The sequence below is a fragment of the Erinaceus europaeus genome, chromosome 13 (assembly GCF_950295315.1).
Source record: "Erinaceus europaeus chromosome 13, mEriEur2.1, whole genome shotgun sequence".
Taxonomy (NCBI): domain Eukaryota; kingdom Metazoa; phylum Chordata; class Mammalia; order Eulipotyphla; family Erinaceidae; genus Erinaceus; species Erinaceus europaeus.
Genome location: NC_080174.1, coordinates 84,736,423 through 84,761,227, shown reverse-complemented (window position 1 = coordinate 84,761,227; position 24,805 = coordinate 84,736,423). Strand labels below are relative to the sequence as shown.

Below are 24,805 nucleotides of genomic sequence, written 5' to 3'. Positions count from 1 at the left end.
AAAGCAGCTCAGAGCTTGAGATCACACTTAAGGTCCAAGCTCCAGGAGGGGCTAAAAGGAAAAGAAAACCCATATTGGGGGTCACAGAGATAGCTCACCACGCACGGCACGTCTTGTATGTATGAGACTCATTGTATGTATGAGTTTCATGCTCAGCAGGACAACAAGAAAAAAAACAGAAGGGGCATCATCGCCCATGTCAGCAGTGCACTGGTCAGTCTTCGACTTTTACAGTCTCACCACAAAATAAAGAATATCCATAAAAATTTAGAGAATGGGGAGTCGGGCGATGGCGCAGTGGGTTAAACGCACGTGGCGCAAAGCGCAGGGACCGGCATAAGGATCCCGGTTCGAGCCCCGGCTCCCCACCTGCAGGGGAGTCGCTTCACGGGCGGTGAAGCAGGTCTGCAGGTGTCTATCTTTCTCTCCCCCTCTCTCTGTCTTCCCCTCCTCTCTCCATTTCTCTCTGTCCTATCCAACAACAAAGCAACGTCAACAATGGCAATAATAACCGCAACGAGGCTGCAACAACTAGGGCAACAAAAAGGGGGGAAAATGGCCTCCAGGAGCGATGGATTCATGGTGCAGGCACCGAGCCCAGCAATAACCCTGGAGGAAAAAAAAAAAAAAATTTAGAGAATGGCATGGTCCAGGTGGCGCAGTGGATAAAGCATTGAACTCTCGGGGGGGTCCAGCGGTAGCGCATAGCGCAGCGGGTTAAGCACACGTGGCGCAAAGCACAAGGACCCGCGTAAGGATCCCGGTTCAAGCCCCTGGCTCCCCACCTACCTGCTTTACAGGCAGTGAAGCAGGTCTGCAGGTGTCTATCTTTCTCTCCCCCTCTCTGTCTTCCCCTCCTCTCTCCATTTCTCTCTGTCCTATCCAACAACGAACGAAGGACATCAACAATAATAGTAATAACCACAACAAGGGCAACAAAAGGAGGGAAAAAATGGCCTCCAGGAGCAGTGGATTCATGGTGCAGGCACTGAGTCCCAGCAATAACCCTGGAGGCAAAAAAAAAAAAAAAGCACTGAACTCTGAAGCAGGAGGTCCTGAGTTTCAGTCCCTGATAGCACATGTACCAGAGTGATGTCTGGTTCTTTCTCTCACTGCCTATCTTTCTCAATAATAAAATAAATAAAATTTAAAGATTTTTTAAAAATTGAGAATGGTTTCTTTTGCCTAAGCAAAGGACTCTGGGAAGGAAGGGACGATAAAGGGTAGAGAAGGTATTAGGATCCTGACGCATGATGGTGAAAAGGGCCTCATCTGGGCATCCGAGTGTTGTGCAGTCACCTTTCACAGGGACACAGGGACACAGGCATCTGTACTCATGAGTCAGAAACTGTATGCTAAACCACTAACCCATCCAATAAAACGATTTGGAGAAAAAAAAAAGTGAAGAATAAAATTCTGAACAAATAAGAAGCTTGAAGTTATACACAATGGGGCAACATGAGAGTTGAGAGTGGGGCAGGGGCTGGTGAGAGCAACTCTTAATTTCAGGATCCTGTGTGTCACACCCAGCATTGTCCAGGCAACACTGTGCCAACATTCCCAGTCTGTGAAGTGGTCGTAGTAGTGACTGCAGCAAGGCATGTGTCAAGTGCAGAACATAATATGAATGTTACAATGAGTTCACCAACTGTAAGCAGGAAAAAAAAACAAAACAACCTTTATTTCCATCAGATTTAAAGGTACGAATCAATTTTCAAGCAAGATAAAACAATGGCACAGCTTAGAGAACACATACACATACTCTGGGGGTTAGATATTTTGAGTTAAGCTTATACAGCAAAATCAAGAGGGCTACCAACTTTGACAAGGAAGAAAAGCACTTAGTCATCGTAAACACCGGTTCTGAGAAACTGGAGCTGACACTTCACAGGACAGTAAATCAGAGAGACAAGTCACCATTAACGTTAGAAAACTGGTCTAAGCTTGAGAGGGATCACAGTGAAATGCAATTGTAACCCAACTATTTCCCCAGAGATCTGTTCGTCTCAGGAACAATATATAAAAGTCAGTAGTACAAATTCTCAGAAAACTAGAAAAGTCCTCAGAGCCCTGATACCCTGGAGCTTATATAAATCATGTAGCCATTTTCTTCACTTTACTCTTTCCTAAGTACAAAAAGTTTGTTTTTATTCAGTGTATTTCTTGATTTTTATAGCCAGAACTTTAAAATAAAAGAGGAATTAAAGGTAATTAGACACACACACACGCACACACACACACGTACACCAGACCTCAGACAGCATCTTTGAGGTGGTCTGTTCCTCTGAAGAAGTGTAAAGTAGGAATCCTTTTATTTTGATGCCATGAGTTTCCTAGAATAATCTAATCATCACCAAGGAAGGAAAGTACATCTATGTCATATCAAGAGCTTTCTGTCTTTTGAAAATCTCTATCTTTCCCTCCCTCTCTCACAGACACTGACCAAACTGATGTGCCCCCTGAAGTGTACAGATCATTTTGGCAAGAACTGTACAACTTGTTTAAAAAGATGCTCCGGTATGGCAATTATGGACAACTGTAATTACATCTCAATAGATGCGGGAAGCAGATTTGTTTTTTCTTTCCTTTCAAAATGGAAACAGGGCTTCATGTTTCCCCATGTATGGATTCTGCACACTTTTTAAAAATAAATTTATTTATTATTGGATAGGGACAGACATTAAGAAGGGAGGGGGAGATAGAGATAGAAAGAGAAAAGAGACACCTACAGCCCTGCTTCAAACTCAGGAAGCTTCCCCGCTGCGGGTGGGGACCAGTGGCCAGAACCCAGCCCCGTGATCACTGTTCTGCGTGAGCTTAACCAGGTGAGCCACCACTGTTGCCCCTGAATTTTACACACTTCTCACTGGAAACCCAAATGGGGTCAGTTACAACACAAGGAACGATAGCATATAAACAAAACAGGCCGCATTCCCACAGAGGTTTCTGTGCCTGGGTTTTTTAAAACAAAACAGAACAAATGACAACAGCAAAAAACAATGTGGACAAAGGAGTAACTCATATAGGAAAGGGATTGTGAAGAAGCAGTTCATATGATAAATAAAGATTTGTTTTATGAATGACCTTCCCGGCCAAATTAACAGAGCTATTTCTATTAAATGGGAGATAATGGAATCTGTCAGGTGGCTAGAAAGGCTTCCTGAGATGCCACAGCCAGCAGAAAGCCTCTGTGGATACAGTGCACAGCTACCATCAGCAGTAGGCTGCCAGAGCCCATTTCCTGTCTGAGCATCAGAGCACCGGAAGCAATGGGGAAGGGTGCGAGTTAATACACTGTTTTGATGAGAATGGGGAGTGCACACTAAGGAACAGCAGAGCCAGGGCTCTGCAGGTTGCTGACTAGGTACGTGAAACACAGGTTTCAGAAAACAGGACTATTTCAGTCATTCAATACAAGAAGAGAAGATCTACTAAATCGGTTAATTGTTGAGGGCTGAATAATACAGTGCAGACATGCACTTGGCGTAACGTGCCGGGGAAACAGTGACCACCTAGAACGTTCACGCCCTACCACACCTGGACGTTTGAGGTCTCTATGAGTTAAGCAGTATCCCCTCTCACCTGGCCCTCCCACTCCAAAAGTCAAAGAGTGACCTTAGGTTCCAGTGAATCAAATTTTACAAAATCCCTATTTAAAATCTAAGGGTTATGGGCGGGGAGATAGCATAATGGTTAAGCAAACAGCTTTTCAAGCCTGACACTCTGAAATCCCAGGTTCAATTTCCAGCACCACCATAAGCCAGAACTGAGCTGTGTTCTGCTAAGAAAGAAAAGAGGGTGCCGGGAGTCGGGCTGTAGTACAGCGGGCTAAGCGCAGGTGGCGCAAAGCACAAAGACCGGCATAAGGATCCCGGTTCGAACCCCGGCTCCCCACCTGCAGGGGAGTCACTTCACAGGCGGTGAAGCAGGTCTGCAGGTGTCTATCTTTCTCTCCTCCTCTCTGTCTTCCCCTCCCTCTCTCCATTTCTCTCTGTCCTATCCAACAACGACAACAACAATAACTACAACAATAAAAAAAAACAACAAGGGCAACAAAAGGGAATAAATAAATAAAATAAATATTAAAAAAAAAAAGGAAAGAAGAAAGGAAATTGATGACTATGAATTAAAGAAAAAAGGCAAGGAACTAAATAGAATATCATAAAACAGAAAAGAGGGTGCCAGGTGGTGGCACATCAGATTAAGCAAACCTATCACCAAGTGCCAACATCCAGGTTTAAGTCCCCACTCCCCACCTGCAAAAAGGACACTTCACAAGCAGTAAAGCAGGTCTGCAGGTGTCGCTCTTTCTCCTTCTCAGTCTCCCACCCCTGTTCAATTTCTCTCTGTCCTGTCAAGTAAAATAAAATAGAAAGAAGAAAAAAAAAAAAAAAAGGCTACTAGGAGCAGCAGATTTGTAGTGCCGGCACCGAGCCCCAGAGATAACCTGGTGGCAATGAAAGAAAGAAAACTAAAAAGAGAAAGGAAGGAAGGACAGCAGGGAGGGGTGGAGGGGGGAAGGAAAGAAGGAAGGAAGGAGGGAGGGAGGGAGAGAGGGGAGAAGGAAGAGCAGAAGGGGAAAGAAAGGAAATAGGCGGGCATCTTTCTAGAAGCATCCTGTCTTACCAAATGACAGGAAAAGTCAGACCAGCACCTTTTCTCCAAGAATTTTCCTCAGCCACAGCAGACTCTTACTTCTGCTTTCCCAATGAGAGAGAAAGAGAGAGGGAGAGAAAACATCCAATGTGATAGTGAACTTGGTTGCTAAAGAGTGTGAAGGCACAGGAGGGGATGAGGGAGCCCTGGGACAGAGGGTCAGACTGACTGTCAGTCTCTGACAGCTGCTACCAGAACTGCCAGGTAACGGGGCAGGTGTGAGCTGGGTCATCACGTCAGACAGCAGCAGATGCAAATTCTTACGTCATGTAACTTAGGGAGATGGTACCGAAGTCCTGGGTTACCCTGTTTACAGGCTCTGTCAATGCTGGCCTCCTGCTGACACTTGAGGAAGAAGTAAGTTATTATCAAGACCTTGCCTGGGAGTGTGAGTGTGTTTTGTTCTGATCTCATGAAAGAAACAAAAGTAGCATCTGGCTACACCTGAGGGCCCAGGCCTCTGTGAACAAGATGGCTGAGGGGAAGTTCCTTTAAGGAAGAATACCATGGACGCAAACTCATCTCTACACATGTGCCTGGATCCAAATTCCAAATGACTTTGACAGATTTGCGACTTAACTTACAAAGGATAGTTAGAGAGGAAGGTCAAGGGCTCAGACTACTAATAGCTTCCTTTGCTTAAACAAAGGGGGCAAGAGAGGAAGCCTCATGTAGAGCTGACTATTGCCCTAACCAGAGCAAACTGGGCTATCTTTCATAACAGGCCACTCAGAAATGTGAGCAAAGCTGAGCAGGCTTGCTTCCTGGATTGCTGGGAACAGGATACAGATAACTATCATCCAGACAAACTTAGCTGACAACAAGAGAAGCTGGGGTGTGAATTGTGGCTACCTATTGCTTGGGAGCAGCAAGAACCAGGGGGGAAAATGCTTCCTATCTCTGGCCCTGCCCACTTGCTTGTAAACATGGGATCATGCTCGTCTTAAAGGATTGGTTGCAAAACTAAAGGAGATGTTTGTTTGTGAAGATTCTAAAACTGCACATACCATTCAGGAGTGTTTTCAAGTGGGGCCCATTTTAGAATGATGGTAAGTAAGTAAAAGGAATTCAGAAGGGGTAGAAGCAGGCTGGGGATATAGCACAATAGTTATGCAGAGGAGGTTCAAGCCTGAAATTCTAAGGTCCCCAGTTCAATCCCCAGCACCACCATAAATCAGAGTTTATGCAGTGTTCTGGATAAAAGGAAAAAAGAAAAAAACAGAGGAGGAGGAGAAGGTGAAGAAGTAGGAGGAAGAGGAAGAAAAAGATGAGGAAGAGAAGGTGGTGGAATGAATGGTAATAACTGCATAGTTTAAGGATAAATAAGGGCTTAAAGATATCCAAATACTTTGATAAAAAATACTTTGATTTTTCTGCCTGAGAGGACTAAGTGTGGGGACATAATAAGAAGCAAGAAAAGACGCCTGAACTTGATTTTCATCAAAATAATCAAGAAATCTTTAATTGGTTTTAGAAAAAAAACACTGGATGAAACGCCAGAGTTTGTTGAGGAAAATGAGAAATCTATTTTTTCAATATTTATTTATTCGTGTACTTAATTTGATAGGACAGAGAGAACTTGAGAGTGGTAGGAGAGAGAGAGAGAGGGAGAGAGACACCCGCAGCACTGCCTCACTGCTTGTGAAGCTTCCCAACCCTGTAGGTGGGGACTAGGAGCTTGAACTCAGGTCCTTGCACATGGTAACATGGGCATTCATCCAGGCCCACCACCACCCAGTCCCAGAAATCTTTTTTTTTTTTTTATCTATTTAATTTTTTTTTAAGGCCACTACACATGAAACATGCATCATTTTTCATGGACCACAGAAAAGGTGCTTAATCTTACCTCACAGAGGCCCTTCAACTGATGGGAAACAGAAAACAGCAAACACAGTTGAGAAATTCTGACTCTCACTGTCTGAAGGGGAAAAGGAGGGGAGGAAAGGAGAATGGAACATGGATCCAAGGGCCAAGTTACTTCCCAGACTTTTCCCTGGAAATGATAATACTGAAACTGCTAACGCAGAGAGAAGTGAACACAGAGATCTGAAGAATTCTCTATTTCCAAAAAAAAAAAAAAAAAAAAAAAAAACACTTTTTTTGAATGAGGCATTTAATAAATTTTTGCTATTTTTGCTAGTTTATAACAATAGGCTCCATGATCATCTGTATTCTGAATTGTGCAGTTTTCCACATAAGCACTCCACCAGTTCCTGGTTTCCCAGGAAACCTGAGTTGTCGCTACATGTGACTTTTTACTCAGATAACATGTCTTTCTTTCTTTCTTATTTATTTATTTTTTTTTTATTTAAACCAGAGCACTGATCAGCTCTGGCTGATGGTGGTGGTGAAGGGGATTGAACCTGGGACTTCAGAGCCTCAGGCATGAGAGTCTCTTTGCATAACCATTATGCTATCTACCTCCATGCCCCCCACCCAAATACTCACTGTTCTTTTAAATACTCCGAAGTTTGTATCATATACTGACACTTTAAAGATTCCAGCTAGATAGATAAATTGCATACACCAAAAATGTAAGCAACCTCATTTTACTGTGATTCAGAAGATGACCAAGAATTGATTAAAGGAACAGTCACATGGAGGGACAAACAGTAAGCAACTGGTAAAATCTGGGACAGTGTTTGTAAGAAAGACACACTTGTTACCAAACACATCATACTCATGTCTTTGAATTGGCCAGTGATTCTCACTGGGATATCTTTAGAAGGAAAATAGTGTATTTCACCACCACTCATTGAAATCAGTTTCCTGTTCTTGCCAGTATAAAGAATTAGACAGCAGTCACTTCCAGTTACAATAAAAGGCCCTCCTGGGGAGGGTCACAATGAAGGGAGAGGAAAATTGTTATTATTATTTTTTAAATATTTATTTATTTATTCCCTTCTGTTGCCCTTATTGTTTTCTTGTTATAGCTGATGTTATTATTGTTGCCATTGTTGGATAAGACAGAGAGAAACTGAGAGAGGAGGGGAAGACAGAGAGAGGGAGAGAAAGAGAGACACCTGCAGACCTGCTTCACCACCTGTGAAGCGACTCCCCTGCAGGTAGGGAGCTGACGGGGCTCGAAGTGGGATCCTTCCTCCAGTCCTTGAGCTTAACCCACTGTGCTACCACCCAACTCCCGGAAAAATTATTTTTAAGGCAATAGGAATGAATTTCACTTTCCTCCCTAGAGGAGATAAAAAAAAAATTGGAAAAGGTAAGCCCACCAACTCTGGAAACTAGGCAAAAATCTTAATAAATGGTTTTTTGACATCATGCTGCAATTAATGACAAAAGTGTCTGCATTTCTAGATTCAATGACCATGCTATAGAAAACATCTTTGGAATAGGGGGAAAAAAAAAAACCTAAGATTTTTGTGTTCCTGTAACAGAAAATTTGTCATACTAGAATGAGACACAGCCAGTGCAAAATTTTCCTCAATCCCACAGGTCCCATTCCTGCATAAACCACTTGGTCCACACACAGGAGAGAAACACTCAGCATCAATACTTAGCAGCACTTGAACAAAAAAAAAGAAGCTTTTTTTTTTTGGGTCTTGAATACAAGACTAAATTATTCTTTTCAGTCCAGTCATTCCATATGGTGTGATTACTTCTATGCAAATGATTTTCTAAGATGTATGTATGTGATTCTTTTTTTTTTTTTTTTTTGAGGATTACCAAAAGACTGAGGATTTCATTTCCCACAGTAAAAGAAACAACAGAAGAAAGAAGTACTGTCAATGCAGGAGGGTCAGACCAGCACTTAAAGTGAGACCCTCCACAGAGCTCACAGTTGGGCTCTTGGCTCCTTTTAACAGTAACTGTGGCTGATTAACACAGTGGGGAGGGAGAAAAAAGTCAAAAGATACAGTCTAATTAAAAACAAATCCTGTCATTCCAGAATACCTGAATAGGAGAAATCTATGAGATGTTGCTTCTAACAGAAAAGAATGAACTGTAGGTAGTCACTCAAGAGCAGTGTTGGCGAGAGACAGAGAGAGCAAGTGACTTCAAATGTCATTGTCACCAGGAGGGGGCACAGCAGAGAACCTGCCATTCTCGGGTGCTCTGACTGGTGCTCTGGTTCAACTCCCTTTGGGAGGGGTGGGGGAGTTGAGAGAACCAGAGTTCACTACCACCCCTTGGGAAAAGGCTACCACGGCAGTAAAATGGCTATCGAAACTGCGGATAGAGTGAGTGTCACACACTTGTTTGAAATCAAGACTTTCCTGCGATGGGCTTCAGAATGAGTGGAGACATCTTAAACATGTATAAGCAACCCCTGTTTCAAAAGTCAGAGAGGAAGCCCTCTCTGTTCCTTCTCCTTGGTTTTCTCATCAGATTCACCGTTTACACTAGAGAAGACGCTGCAAGCTATCTTAGCTAGCTTTAATCGGGACGTGGCGCCAACAACTACACAAACGGGTGAATGAGTTGACATTCCTGGTTCTTCCCCTTGGCGGGCAGGCTCAGTAGGCTTGTCTGGACCGAACAGGTGTGATCTTGTTTGAAAACAGTGTGTAAACGTAGGGCCAGATTTTGTTGGTCTCCGTTCCAGAAAACTGGTGGAGCACTCCTCGGCTCCTGAAAAACAAAGGCCGACACAACACAAGGACATTTTAGGTTCCCGATTAACATGGCCAGTGTCTGTGAGCAAAGTTCTGCAAGCCGCTGCCCACAGCTTTGACTTGGCATGCCGTTTGTTCTAGTTAGTTTGCTCCCTGCTAATAGAAAGTTCAAGATCCTTTGCCCTCCCAGAGAGACAGAGCTCTGCTTTCTGTTGAATAAGTGGCCTCTGTGTTCCTGTGGTGGCAACTGGCTGGAACAGGATGGGAGCAGCCCAGTTAAACTGTCACTCCGCTGCCCAGCTGGCCACCTCAGTTCCTGCCAACCAGGTGTGGGAGCCATTTTTGGTACCAGTATGTCCCTGTAAGCCATTTGGTTTTGCAATCTATGATTTATAGTTTCTGCCCAAAGTTCCCTCTGGTCACCTACTGAGGACAGAGGGGCTGGGCAGATAGCATAATGGTTATGCAAAAAAAAAAAAAAAAAAAGACTTTCATGCCTAAGGTTCCACATCAAATATATATGCACATGGGAGTGTTAAGATAAAAACATCATGTTAAAAAAAAAAAAAAGAAAGAAAGAAAGGAAAAAAGAAAAGAAAAGAAATCATCATATCAAGTCACTTAAAAAAGAAATATGAAGTGGTCCAGGAGGTGGCACAATGGCTAAGGCACTAGACTCTCAAGCATGAGGTCCTGAGTTCAATCCCCGGCAGCACATGTACTGGAGTGATGTCTGGTTCTCTCTCTCTCCTATCTTTCTCATTCATAAATAAATAAAATCTTTTTTAAAAAAAATATGGAAATGAATATAGACGTAACTTCACAATTAAACAGAGATAGGGAGCTGAACAGTGGTGCACCTGGCTAAGCATACATATTACGAGCACAAGGACCTGGTTGGAGCCCCCTTCCCACCTCTAGAGAGTCCTCTTTGCAAGTGGTGAAGTAGGTCTGCAGGGTCTTTCTCTCCCTCTGTCGATTTCCCTATCCTCCCAATTTCTCTGTCCTATCTAATAAAAAGCAGAAAAAAGGGAGTCAGGCGGTAGCATAGTGGGTTAAGCGCACATGGCACAAAGCACAAGGACTGGCGTTAGGATCCTGGTTCGAACCCCTGGTTCCCCACCTGTAGGCGAGTCATGTCATAGGCGGTGAAGCAGGTCTGCAGGTGTCTGTCTTTCTCTCCCCCTCTCTGCCTTCCCTTCCTCTCTCCATTTCTCTCTGTCCTATCCAACAACGACAACATCAATAACAACATCACTGTAACAATAAAACAACAAGGACAGTAAAAGGGAATAAATAGATATTTAAAAAAAAAAACACAAGAAAAAGTAGGAAAAAAGAAGAGAAAGGAAAGGGGAGGGGGAAAGAATGCTGGCAACAGTGGATTTATAGCTTACAACAAGCCCCAGTGATAACCCTAGTGGCAAACAAAAACAAAACCCAATTAAACAGAAACAGTCAGTTCTTGATCCTTCACAAGAATTTTTCAGCTGGGAGGCGCAGCTGGTTGAGCGCACGTGTTCTAATATGCAAGGACGCGGTCCCCACCTGCTGGGGGAAAGCTTTGCAAGTGGTGAAGCAGTGCTGCAGGTGTCTCTCTGTCTCCCCCTTCCCTCTAACTTTCTGACTGTCTATCCAATAAATAAATAAAGGTAATAAAATTTTTTTAAAAAAGTTTTAGTACGAAAATGCTGGATTTTTCCTTCCAGGCCCAGCATTACACCGGACTTCTGCAGACTTCCTGAGTCTTTAGGGCTTATCTAACTTTAAGGAAACGTTAAGGAAAAACACTTGAAGGAGATATAAGGGTTATGCAGAAAGACTTGTAACTGAAGGTCCAAAGTCCTGCACCACCAGAAGTCAGAGCTGAGCGGGGCTCTGGTTTAAAAACAGACAAACAAGCAAGCAAACAAGCAAATCTACCCCCTTCTCATCCCACCATCCTTCCTGCAAAGTCTCACACGTTTTTAGATGCTTGTGTACTGTGACTCACTTGTATAAGTCAATGACCGGCTTGGCCACATCTTTGTACTGTCTGAGCCGGGCAGCAAGTGCTTCAGGTTTATCCTCCTCCTGCTGGATTAATGGCTCACCAGTGACATCGTCGAGCCCCTACAGAAACCAGAGAAATCAGTTAATACGGTCCAAGAGTCCGCCTTTCCATAGTTTTAAAACTTTCCATTACCAAACTATTTTTTCACCCTTGGTTCCTATCACATGATGAGTTAGGTTTGGTTTGCAGTGGTAGTAGTGAGTGTAGTTTAAAAAAAAAAGAAATATCGGGGCCGGGCAGTAGTGCAGCGGGTTAAGCACACATGGCGCAAAACGTGAGGACCAGCGTAGGGATCCCGGTTCGAGCCCCCGGCTTCCCACCTGCAGGGGGGGTCGCTTCACAATTGGTGAAGCAGGTCTGCAGGTGTCTATCTCTCCCCCTCTCTGTCTTCCCCTCCTCTCTCTATTTCTCTCTGTCCTGTCCAACAACAATAACAACAACAACAATAACCACAACAAGGATAGACAAGAGCAACAAAAGGAGAAAAAAGGCCTCCAGGAGCAGTGGATTTGTGGTGCAGGCACCGAGCCCCAGCAATAACCTTGGAGGGAAAGAAAGAAAGAGAGGAAAAAAGAAAGAAAGAAAGAAAAGAAATAGCACTGGGGGCCAGGGGGTGGCACCCCTGGTTAACTGCACATGCTACAGTACGCAAGGTCCTAGGTTCAAGCCCCTGGTCCCCACCTGCAGGGGGAAAGCTTTACAATGCTACAAGCATGTCTCTGTCTCTCTCCCACTCTACCTCCCCCTCCCCTCTCAATTTCTCTCTGTCTCTACGCAATAATAAATAAAATATTTCATTAAAAGAAGAAAGAACACTCAGTGGCATATATAAACTTATTTCTCGAGAGCCGACATTAAATCTTAAGTCTGCAAAGTCTTCCAAAAATGTCAGTGACATTAATGAGCAATACGTTCAATTCTAGGATAAAATGCCACGCAGTCTCTCCCTAACAACCTGCAGACAATGTCATCATGCTGGTTCTCTAGATATTCCTAAAGTGAAGTCCAACACATACTATATACATACAGACATAGTAAACACATGTGTGCTTACTATGGAAACTAAAACATCTTGAACTGCCAACTGGTCTACTACGAGGAGTACAAATGTAAGGGAATCTGTCCGGGCCCTAGCACTTTTCAAGTTCCATCATGTAGCTTTTCTGAAATTAATCTCAATTATGTTATTTTACTAAATCAAATGAAGACTTACCTAAAGGTGGGGTAAAGTAAGCATGAATCATACACCCATGAATCGAGAATATAGCTTAAAAAAAAAAAAAAAAAGTGAGCACTGCTCCACTCTGATTGTGCTGGGGATTGTCCCTAGTCCACATGCATTTATCAATCCCACCACACTGATGATGCCACTAGGACCTCAGTTTCTTATTCAATCCCAGATCCAGCTAGTTGGTCCATTATTTGTACCTTTAACCTTGCTTTTGCAAAGCAGAACAAACAGATACACACACAAAAAGAAGGTCACTGTGATATAATATTTGCTCCTTTATCTTTCTCATTCTGCAATACCTAGAGAAAAGATTTCTGGAGGCGAAGGCATATCCCAACACATCACCCTAACAACCCATCACAGGTGGCTGTTCTCTGGTCACCTCACCTTGAGTTCAGGGTTGGTTTTATTGTTCCCATTGTTAACAACACTGAAACAGACATCACTGAGAACATGACCTTACCTGCATATGCTTTCATTTTCATTTTCATAATATATATGCCCAACAGGCAGGACCAATGCATTTACAGAATGGGCAAAGACTCACTTCAACAGTCAGCCTGCTTTGCCACTTCAAGAGTCCAGGTTCAAGCCCAGCCTGACCACATTAAAGAAATTTCAGTGTTTTTTTTTTTTTTTTTTTTCTTTTTTTCCTCTCCACTCTATCTGTCTTTCTGTAAGAAAATGTTTGCCTGGAAAAGTGAAAAACTGGTGGCAAAAGAATAATAATTTTTAAAAAAATTAATCTTTATTTGCTGGATAGAGATAGTCAGAAATTGAGAGGGAAGGGGGTGATAGAGAGGGAGAGAGACCTGCAGCACTGCTTCACCACTTGTGAAGCTTTCCCCCTGCAGGTGAGGGCCAGGGGCTTGAACCTGGGTCCTCTCACACTGTAACGTGTGCGCTCAACCAGGTGTGCCACCACCTGGCCCCAATAGAATAATGATCTTTAAAGATATTAAAAAAAGAATAATACCCTTTTCCCTAGGTGTCCTCCAGCAATAGATGGTTATAGGCTTTGATATGCATTTCCTGACTAGTGAAAGTTTTTAAAAAATCTGTTAGCTGGAGGGATTTTATTTATTACTGTTGTTATTATTATTACTTTACCATCTGGTTTATGGTGGTGTGGGGGATTGAACCAGGGACTTTGAAGCAACAGACATGAGTGTCTCTTTGCATAACCATTGTGCTATCTACCTCTGCCCAAGGGATTTGCTTTTTGAAATAACCATTCACATCTTTTACCCACTTTTCAACTGGAATGGCTTGTCTTTTTCTTGTCAAAAACAAGCCAACTCTTGTTTTCTTTCTTACGTGCACATGAGGTGGGTTGAAGTCCAGATTATAAACCCTTCCACTAGGAGGGTGGATCCAGCGCTGGCTCAGACGGTCCTTGAGCGTTTCAAAAGGAATGTTCAAGCTGATCACTAGATCCGGGTCACAGATTGTGTGGAGAGCTTCAGCCTGAACTAATGTCCTAGGGAAACCTGAGTGTCAGAAACGAAAGACGTCAGATGCAAGAAGATATTTCCCAATTCTAATTAGTCACGGAGATATGTTCAGGGGCAGTATAATCAAGTCTTCATAAATAGCACTTTGAAAGAAGTTTGTAATTGTGGTCCAGGAGGTGGCACATTGGAGAAAGCATAGGACTCTCAAGCATGAGTTCAATCCTCGGCAGCACATGTACCAGAGTAATGTCTGGTTCTTTCTCTCTCCTATGTTTCTCATTAATAAATAAATAAAATATTTAAAAATATATATATAAGAAGTTTGTAATCAAGAATTTTTAAATTTAATAATTTTTTAAAATGCTACTTTGTAACCTAACTTCAGCTTTTGAATGGCTTGAAGATTGGGGATTCATAAAGCAGAAAGAGAGAGAGAGAAATAAAGGAAAGGAAAGACCCAGAGAGAGAGAGAGAACACCAGAGCCCTACCCTACTAGGGAAAGACAGAAACTGGCTGGGGGTATGAATCCACCTGCCAATGTCCATGTCCAACAGAGAAGCAATTACAGAAGCCAGACCTTCCACCTTCTGCACCTCATAAAGACTGTTGTTCCATACTCCCAGAAGGATAAAGAATAGGGAAGCTGGATGGGGGTAGATAGCATAATGGTTATGCAAAACAGACTCTCATGCCTAAGGCTCCAAAGTCCAGATTCAATCCCCCTCACCACCATAAGCCAGAGCTGAGCAGTGCTCTGGTTAAAAAAAAAATTAAAAAAAAAAAAAAAAAGAATAGGGAAGCTTCCAATGGAGGGGACGGGACACAGAACTTTGGTGGTGGGATTGTATGGAATTATACACTTGTTAACCATTATTAAATCATTAATAAAAAATTTTTTTAAATCATATTTCACCAAAGGGAGGGTTCAGGTCCTGGAACATGATGGCAGAGGAGGACCTAGAGGGGGTTGAATTGTTCTGTGGAAAACTGGGAAATGTTACACATGTACCAACTACTGTATATTACAGACGAGTGTAAACTATTAACCCCTCCCCCAATAAAAAAAAAATTCCAATCTCAAACAAAACTGGCACTTTTTAAAACATTTTTTTCTGAACATTTTTATTATATTTACTTATTTCTTGGATAGAGACAGCTAGAAATTGAGAGGGAAGAGGGTGATAGAGAAGTAGAGAGACAGAGAGACACCTGCAGCCCTGCTTTACCACTCGCAAAGCTTTCCCCCTACAGGTGGGGACCAGGGGCTTATAACATGTGTGCTCAACCAGCTGCGCCACCACCTGGCCCCCAAACTGGCACTTCTATTTAATTAATTAATTAGCCTCCAAGGTTATTGCTGGGGCTCGGTGCCTGCACTGTGAATCCACTGCTCCTGGAGGACATTTCCCCCCCTTTTTGTTGCCCTTGTTGTTTATCGTTGTTGCTGTTGTTATTGCTGTTGTCGTTGTTGGATAGGACAGAGAGAAATGGAGAGAGGAGAGGAAGACAGAGAGGGGGAGAGAAAGACAGACACCTGCAGACCTGCTTCACCGCCTGTGAAGCGACTCCGAGGCAGGTAGGGAGCCAGGGGCTCAACCCTGAATGCTTGCTTACACTGGTCCTTGCGATTTGTGCCACCTGCACTTAGCCCACTGCTGCGTTACTGCCCAGCCCCGAAACTGGCACATTTGTGAGGCTACTGAGAGCAGCAAACAGCGGACTGGGAGAGTGTGCTGCTTGGTCACGTGTCTGACCCCGGCCATAGCACAGGCCCCGCGGAATTGAAGGAAGGAAGCTTCAGTGAGTGCCCTCATCTCTCTCACACACTCTCTCTCTCTCTGTTTCCCTCTCTGTCTCTATCTATAAACAAACATGTTTTAAAAAACTATTTGAATACTATAAAACTTATAAATTCCTCCTAATTTTCTAGATGTGCGAGGGTAAAAAACAAACCCGGGGGTCGGGCGGTAGTGCATTGGGTTAAGCGCACATGGCACAAAGCGCTAAGGATCCGGGTTCCAGCCCCCGGCTCCCCACCTGCAGGGGAGTCACGTCACAGGTGGTGAAGCAGGTCTGCAGGTGTCTGTCTTTCTCTCCCCCTCTGTCCTTCCCTCCTCTCTCCATCTCTCTCTGTCCTACCCAACAACGAAGGACATCAACAATAACAATAATAACCACAACAAGGCTACAACAAGGGCAACAAAAGGGGGAAAAATGGCCTCCAGGAGCAGTGGATTCATGGTGCAGGTACTGAGCCCCAGCAATAACCCTGGAGACAGACAAACAAACAAAAAAACAGCAATACTGAAACCCGTGACATTTATTTCTTTTTCTTTAATTATCTTTATTTATGTATTGGATAAAGATAGCCAGAAATCAAGAAGGAAAGGAGTGACAGAGGGAGAAAGGCAGAGGAAGAGAGAGAGAGAGAGACCGACCTGCAACACTGATTCACCACTCACAAAGCCTTCCCCCTACCTACAGGTGGGGACCAGGGGCTTGAACCCAGGTCCTTCTGCATTGTAACATGTGCGCTCAACCAGGTGCACCACCACCCAGCCCCTGACATCTATTTCTTAAAAGCATAAGCTCTAGAAAATTTTGGGAACTGGATGATCCCTTTGATGGATTATACAATATTTCCTTTCCCCTAAATAGATCACTCTTAGTTTGTCTGCTCTGCTAAAAACATTACTACATCTTAGATTACTTTCTCTGAAGACACCTTTTAAATTCCGGTTAGATAAAGGATTCAGGTAGATGAGAACTAGAAAGTGGAATACAAAAGAAGAAGGAGAAGAAGAAGAATGGAGGCCAGGTGGTGGTGCACCTGGTTAAGCGCTCACATCACAGAGCACAAGGACCCAGGTTCAAGCCCCTGGTCCCCACCCGCAGGGGGAAAGCTTCACGAGTGGTGAAGCAGGGCTGCAGGGGTCTCTCTGTCTCTCTCCCTCTCTCCACTTCTCTCAATTTCTCTCTATCCAATAATAAATGGATAAAAATATATGTAGAAAAAAAGAAGAAGAGAAGGAGAAGGAGGCAAAGAAGGAGATGGGAGAAAAGAAAAAAGAAAAAGTGGAGTAGCAGGTGCAATATTGAGATTTTTAAAACACAGGGAGACCAGCACAGTGGCTCAGACGGTGACACGCGGATGGAGGAGGGACCCCAAGACGAGGCCCTGAGTTCAATCCTGGCGTTATAGAGTGGCGTTCTTGCTTTCTCCCCTTCTCCTCTCTCACTAGTAAATACAACAAACTGAAGTAAAATAAATTTTAAAAGCCCTTCTCCACTCTTTCATCACGGGAAGTGTCAAGATAACATAAAAATGGGTCTTCGCGACCCTTCTTCTTCTTCTTCTAGCGTTCGCAACCCTAAGGAATAGTCAAAGAACTTCTTTACTACTGTAAGAAGTCAGGTTTCAATTATGAATGTGCTGGGCTCTGTTGAAATCCCAAAGTAAGCAAAAATGCCAAGCTGATGTCAAGCTGAGATGAAGATGACAAAAATCACCTCAATTAACCCTGAGTGGTGAAGCCCTGACATCAATTTTAAAAAAAAAAAGGGGGGGGCTAGATGGTGGTGGCGCACCTGGTTAAATGCTCACATCACAGTGCTCAAGGACCCAGGTTCACGCCCCTGGTCCCCACCTGCATGGGAAAACTTCACAAGCGGTGAAGCAGGGCTGCAGGTATCTGTCTCTATATTTCTCTACCTCTCTATCTCCTCCTCCCCTCAATTTCTGTCTGTCTCTATCCAGTAATAAATAAATAAAAATATGTAAAAAAAGAAAAAAAAAGATCATCTTCTCTTAAGTGATCTAGACTAAGCAAGTTATGGTTCATATTGGTGGTCCTCCAAAGGACAATTTGCCATGAACTGTTTTGTGTGTATCCTTTCGCATAAATACATATATATATATATATATATATATATATATATATATATGTATTATTACTGGACAGAGACAGAGAAATTGAGAGGGGAAGGGGAAGGTAGAGAGGGAAAGAGACAGCCCTGCTTCACCACTTGTGAAGCTTTTCCCTCTGTAGGTGCGGACCAAGGGCTTGAACCTGGGTCTTTATGCACTGGAATGTGTGTGCTTAACCAGGTTCACCACCACCTGACCCCTGTGTGTATTCATTAAACACACTTAACTCTAACCCCTTTTAAAAATATAAGCTCTACAGGGGTGAGTGGTGAAATACCTGGTTGAGTGCACTTGTTACAATGCACAAGGACCCAGGTTCAAGCCTCCAGTTCCCACCTGCAGGGGGAAGATTCATGAGTGGTGAAGCAGGGCTGCAGGTGTCTCTCTTCCTCTCTATCTCCCCTTTCCCTCTTGATTTCTGTCTATCTAATAAAGACAATAAAAAACAAAAGAGAGGGAGTCGGGTGGTAGTGCAGCAGGTTAAGCACACGTGGCACAAATTGCAAGGACTGGTGTAAGGATCCTGGTTCAAGCCCCCGGCTCCCTACCTGTAGGGGAGTCGCTTCACAGGTGGTGAAGTAGGTCTGCAGGTGTCTATCTTTGTCTCCCCGTCTCTGTCTTCCCCTCCTCTCTCCATTTCTCTCTGTCCTATCTAACAACGATGACATCAGTAACAACCACAATAATAATTACAACAATAAAACAACAAGGGCAACAAAAGGGAATAAATAAATATTAATTTAAAAATATTAAAAAAGAGAAATAAGAAAAATCACACACACACACACACACACACACACACACACACACACGTATAAGCTCTGAGAATTAGGGCTGTGTGTATTCTGAAGTGGCCAGGATGTAGTCACATTCTACTTTGATGAGATTCTTCCTGTGGCAGAAGTTACCGTTCAAGCGGACCAGGGTGCACACTCAAATACCGTCAACAGATGGCAGCACCAACAATTTGTCCATTTAGAGGGAACTGCAACAACTTGGCAGATGCTTTTATTCTACTACAAGCAGTTCTCAAACCCAAGGTTTCTAACTGACTATGGGACAGTATTCCAGATTCCAAAAGACAGCCTATTCCCAAGTGAGTGGATTCCATGAATTGTTAAGGAAATCAGGAAACTTAATAAAAGTCAGTAAAGATTGTATCCACACATGCTTCTCTGAACTAGATAAGGTAGGATGGCTTCTGTGTTTGTTCCCCCCACCCCGGGTCGGTCTCTCTCGGTCTCTCTCTCTCTCTCTCTCTTTCACTAGTGACTTAATATTGATCTACAAAATTACAAGATAGCAGGGGTCCAACTCCACACCATTCCAGCCATCGTAGTTCCGTCTCCCCAATCCCTCTATTGGAAGCTACAGCAGTTCTCCTCAGGTTACAGATATGGGTGAATTATTATTTCTACAACTATCTGTCTATATTTGTGTGTATATATATTCCATCTTCCTTTCCAAGTCACACATACACCTATGACTACATCCAAATATGCCTCCCTCTCTCCTCCTCTTTCCGGTTCTTGATGGAGTTGGAGTTCAGAGCCCTCTAGTCATCTTCATATCTCCCCCTCTGGGATTATGGATCGAAATTCTCCTTGGGGTGCTGAAGGTGGAGCTTCTGTAATTGCTTCTCCACTGGACATGGGCATTTGTGCCTGGTAATTCTTCCACCTCGCTCACGCTTCAACGCTGGCCTTCTCCTACCCTCATCCCTCAGCACGTCCCAGTCTGGATCACCCTACCTTGCCTGTTGAGGAAGACAGATCCTAAAATGACTGCAGCCTAGAATACTTCTAGCTGTGAGCATGGCTGGTGAGCTCTGACTGACAGGGACTCTCAGGTGACACAGGCTCCTGTGCTAAATAGGAGTAGATATTGGCCCTGGGTCAGATCAATGTGGTCAACAACTGTAATTTATACATTTTCTTCAAGTTTGGGAGCGGCACTCTGCCCTAATCACAACTCGGACACCATCTTCCCAGACAATATTCTTAGTCCACCTCCATGTTAGCTATCAAGCTCAAGCAAAAATTACTAAAGTCGTGGGCCACTAGGAATATGCCTAAAATTGACTTCCTAGATTTTTTTTTCCCATCCCAAGATCCCTATTCTCATCTTCTCTGTTCCTACTTTTTGGTTCCTGTTTATTAGACATTTTGTCCTGCTTTATATCTTATTGCCATTCAGCCACCAAGTTGAAGATGCTACTATGATTCCATCCTGACTTCCCTGGGCAGACGACCTCACCAATGTGTCCTGGAACCTCACCTCCCCAGAGCCCTGCCCACTAGGGAAAGATAGAAACAGGCTGGGGGTGTGGATCCACCTGCCAACACCCATTGCTGGCACTCATGTGGAGAGGATCCAGCCAGGGGGCTCCCTCACCAGTTCTAGTGACTGCGTGATACAGAAAGGAGGACTCGGGGAGTACTCTGGTACGAACACTCATTTATTTGGAGATGGGTACAGGTGTATATAGAGAGTTAAACTAAGAACATTTTTCAAATATGTCAAAAATTACAGGTTTCTTAAAGGTCAGCTTGCTCCTATGGTAGGGGGCTGGTATGACAAGAATTGATGCAATACATAAAGGTCAAAACAATTACTCTCCATGATACAGGCAGGTTAATTATCCAAAGGCATTTGAGAGAAGCATAGGGGTTAAACGAGTAAGGTGAGGTAGAGAAGAAGAAAAACAAAGCTTGATGTAAATCACAGATATCAAAGGACACAAGGAAACAGAAGTTGGGGTTTTTCACTGCCTGGTGTTGGGAGGTGTATGATAGAGTGTGTTCTCCTTTATGATCAAAAGGTGAAGTGGATGTGTGGACTTTGAGCGAACCCTAAAGCAGGCAGCCATTTGGCCTGCTGCTAGCAGGGAGAACTAAGTGTGAGAGGCTTGTAGGCTTTCTGTGAGCTTGAGAGACTAACAAAGAGAAACTGAGTCTGGGAGACTTTTCCCTCTTGGTTCATCTCTATGAGGAGAGAGGCTAACAAGTGGGGTGTCTTTCCAGACCTCCATCCAAGGATGGGAGAGCTTCCCTAAGCTCTACCAAGCTTTCACATAGTCCCATGACCCATGTCCAGCAGAAAAGCAATTACAGAAGCCAGAACTCCCACTTTCTGCACCCCATAAAGATCTTTGGTCCACACTCCCAGAGGGGAAGAAATGGTAGGGGAAGATAATTAGAGGGCTCTGAACTCCACCTCCATCAGGACCCAGAGAGAGAGAGAAGAGGAAAAAAAGTGGAAAGATTCATAAGTACTAATAGGTATAGGTGTGACTTAGACAGGAAGAGAAGGCAAGACCACAGGAAAAAAAAAAGGACAAATAAATAAATAAAGTTAATAAATAATAGTCAACCCATATCTGTGACCTTGGGAGAATACAGTTTCCACTAGAGGGAATGGGGACACAGAATTCTGGTGGTGGGAATGGTGTGGAGTAATACCCCTTATCTCATAACAATCAGTAGTAAGTCACTAATAAAAAAATTAACAAAAAATAATATAAACACAAAGATGATCGGTCATATTCAATCAGAAAATCCACTTTGCAAGTTAAAGTCTTGGGTACTCATATACCCTCACCGAGATTTACTGGGTGCAGGCTGCTGATATGAGATCCCCAAGTGGTGGTGTGCCCCCCACTTGGGCCCTGGCCCCTGTTCCTCTCAGTCATGCTAAGAGCTGGGGAGACAGGGACAGAGGGTAGCTGAAGGAGCAGGAACCACGGCAACAAGCTGAGGCAGTGGGGGCAATAGGAACTAGGCCACTTCTGGTTTTCTCGTCTGGAGTGCATTCACTCCAAAGGGAGAGGCTGAAGCCAGGATCCGCCACCACATTCCCAAGCAAACAAGCAAGCCTTCAGTGTCATAAATAAGCAATTTGGAAGGGCAACTTCCAACATCTGCCAGCTTGTGGAAAGGTCAGGCCATGTCGGCACCCTCCTTGCTACATCCATCAAGATCTAGAGCCACCCACCTTTTCCCAGTTGTTGGGAAAGCAAGAACCCAGTTACAGGTACAAGCCATTGTTCAACACAAATAATCGCTGAATGATTAGCTCAAGCAGAATGCTGGGAGAGATTTCGCCATAGCTACTCACAGGCCAAACAGCAACCTTAGTAGCCAGTCAAATTCTCACCATCAAGACCTGTTTTTCACAAGTTTTTCCCCCCCCTTTACCTCTTAATGATCACCTTATTTACTTATTTATTTATTTATTTATTTATTTATTTATTTATTTTGCCTGCAGGGTTATTGCTGGGACTTGGTGAATCCACTGCTATGAATCCATTGCTCCTGAAGGTTTTTTTTTTCTTTCGTTGTCCTTGTGATTTATCGTTGTGATTGTTCTTATTGTTGTTGTTGGACAGGACAGACAGAAATGGAGAGAGGAGGGGGAGAGAAAGATAGACACCTGCAGACCTGTTTCACAGCTTGTAAAGCAAACTCCCCTCCCCGCAGGTGGGCAGCCAGGGGCTTGAACCAGGATCCTTATGCTGGTTCCTTGCTCTTTGCTTCACGTGCGCTTAACCCACTGCGCCACCGCCCAGCCCCCTCCTCAGCTTATCTTTTAAGGCGCTGTTTCCTTGTACATGGAGCAAAGAGCTCCATATTCCATCCCCTCTAATATTTCTTAACAGATAGAGAAAGAGTAGTAAGCAGCTCTGCTCCAGATGTTGGCTGACTTAGCCAAGGCTCCTTTTTCGCATTTCACAATTGCCTCTGTGCTAGGGCCCTCTTATTCCTCATCAAAACTCTCCTGGGTCGTGTGGAACTACTTTATTATACCTGTCCGGGAACTAAAGAATATAAAGTCTGTACAGTGTATTCTGCTCTCACTACTAAGTCGATGATTTGAAATTTTAGAGTTGCTACAATCACCATTCAGATATTCCCCAATAGGAGATTAAAAATTTCAGAAATCGTGTTTTTCCATCCAGTCTGACTCATCAAAGTGGCTTAATGAAATAAAAGTTTAGGGAGAGAGAGCACGATGGTTATGCAAACAGAATCTCATGCCTGAGGCTCCCAGATCCTAGATTCAATCACAAACCAGAGCTGAGCAGTGCACTGGTAAATAAATAAATAACAGGGGTCAGGCAGTGGCGCACCTGGTTAAGCACACACATTGCAGTGTTCAAGGTTGTGGGTTCAAGCCTCTGGTCCCCACCTGCAGGGGGAAGCTTCATGAGGAGTATAGTAGGGCTGCAGGTGTCTCTCTGTCTCTCTCCCTCTGTCTCCCCCCTCCCTCTCAATTCCTCTTTGTCTCCATCCAATAATAAATAAGTAAAAACGTTGAAAGAAAAATGAATAACAACAAAAAGGTCTAAATTACCTGAAAAGATTTTTTTAATGTTTTTTTATTTATTTATTTTCCCTTTTGTTGCCCTTGTTTTTCATTGTTGTTGTAGTTATTATTGTTGTTGTTATTGATGTAGTCGTTGTTGGATAGGACAGAGAGAAATGGAGAGAGGAGGGGAAGACAGAGAGGGGGAGAGAAAGATAGACACCTGCAGACCTGCTTCACTGCCTGTGAAGTGACTCTCCTGCAGGTGGGGAGCCGGGGGCTCGAACCGGGATTCATATGCCGGTCCTTGTGCTTTGCAGCCACATGCGCTTAACCCATAGCGCTACGGCCCGAATCCCTGAAAAGACTTTTTTTAAATGAAATAAAAGCTGAGATCTTAATAGGAATTTTGAGGGAATTCGCAAAAAGCATTGAGATCCTCTGGCATTTACATGTTGCCAGATAAAATGATGGAATTGCACTTGATGGGTAACAAGTCCTGCTAAACTCACTGAGACCATGTCACACTGAAGAAGCCGCTATGGGCAAGCTCCATCCTTAAAGGCTCTTTAGCTCATGAGCCAGCCTGGCAGGTAAGGACTGGCAGACACCCCACAGGAGTCCTCCCTCGCCTTTCCTTCCATCCCCCCAGTTTCAGTGCTATGGGGTCTTTCCTTCTCTCCTTCTGTCTGTCTCACTCTATTTGAAAAGTCAAGTCATGGGCGGTAAAACCCCACTTCTGCTTCAATGGATATGGTGGGTAATGGATGTTGGAAGGAACTCTGCTGGGATGATTTGAAAGAGAGATTATTTAATGATTATTAAAGAGAAGGAGAGAGGCTGGGATAGCATAATGGTTATGCAAAGAGACTCTCATGCCTTAGACTCCAGAGTCCCAGGTTCAATCCCCCACACCACCATAAGCCAGAACTGAGCAGTGCTTTGGTAAAGAAAGAGAGACCCAGGAAGTGGGTCAACAGGAAAAGAGAGTGCTACACTCCGTGGGGGAGCAGTGAAGTGGGGACGTGATGATGATGATGATGGAGTACATCAGTCTGCACCCCTGCCCCCCACCCAAGCAGAAAGTATGAGGTTGGTTGGACTGGGCAGGAGAGCCTGAGCCAAGCCATTAAGCTTTGGAAATGGAAGCCTGAGAAAAAGAAGGAATGGATAGGTGACAGTGTGGTCAGTGAATAAATACATGGGGCAGGGGCAGGGGCAGATAGTATAATGGTTATGCAAAGAGACTCATGCCTGAGTCCCAGGTTCAATCCTCTGCACCACCATAAGCCAGAGCTGAGCAGTGCTCTGGTACAAATAATAATAATAATAATAATAATAATAATAATAAGCTTGAGCCACTGGGTAGAAGAACTCCATGGAAAGTGAAGAGAACAAAAAGGAAGGTTATGGTCATACTGAATGCATGAGGCCACTATAGAGGATGTTAGTGTCATTCCAACCCACGACCATTCTCTAAACCATCCCTCATTGCAGATGGGGGTGGGGGTGGGGATGAGGGAGAGAGAGAGGGAGAGGGAGAGAAATAGACAGACACACACACAGAGAGAAAGAGAGAGAGAGAGAGAGAGACAGAGAGAGAC

At 43.9% G+C, this 24,805-nt stretch overlaps 1 protein-coding gene across 1 annotated transcript in view; it reads right to left on the bottom strand.

Annotated features, from left to right (window-relative positions):
- Positions 1 to 9,037: 9,037 nt before the first annotated feature.
- AK4 (adenylate kinase 4) overlaps positions 9,038 to 24,805 on the bottom strand; it is a 64,148-nt gene continuing 48,380 nt past the window's right edge. Inside the window, exons 3-5 of the mRNA XM_007528230.3 lie at positions 13,832 to 14,004; positions 11,224 to 11,342; positions 9,038 to 9,246 (exon numbers count right to left, since the gene is read on the bottom strand). Of these exons, the coding sequence (XP_007528292.2) occupies positions 9,132 to 9,246; positions 11,224 to 11,342; positions 13,832 to 14,004 (407 nt within the window). The 3' untranslated portion in view covers positions 9,038 to 9,131. The remainder of the gene's footprint in view (positions 9,247 to 11,223; positions 11,343 to 13,831; positions 14,005 to 24,805) is intronic.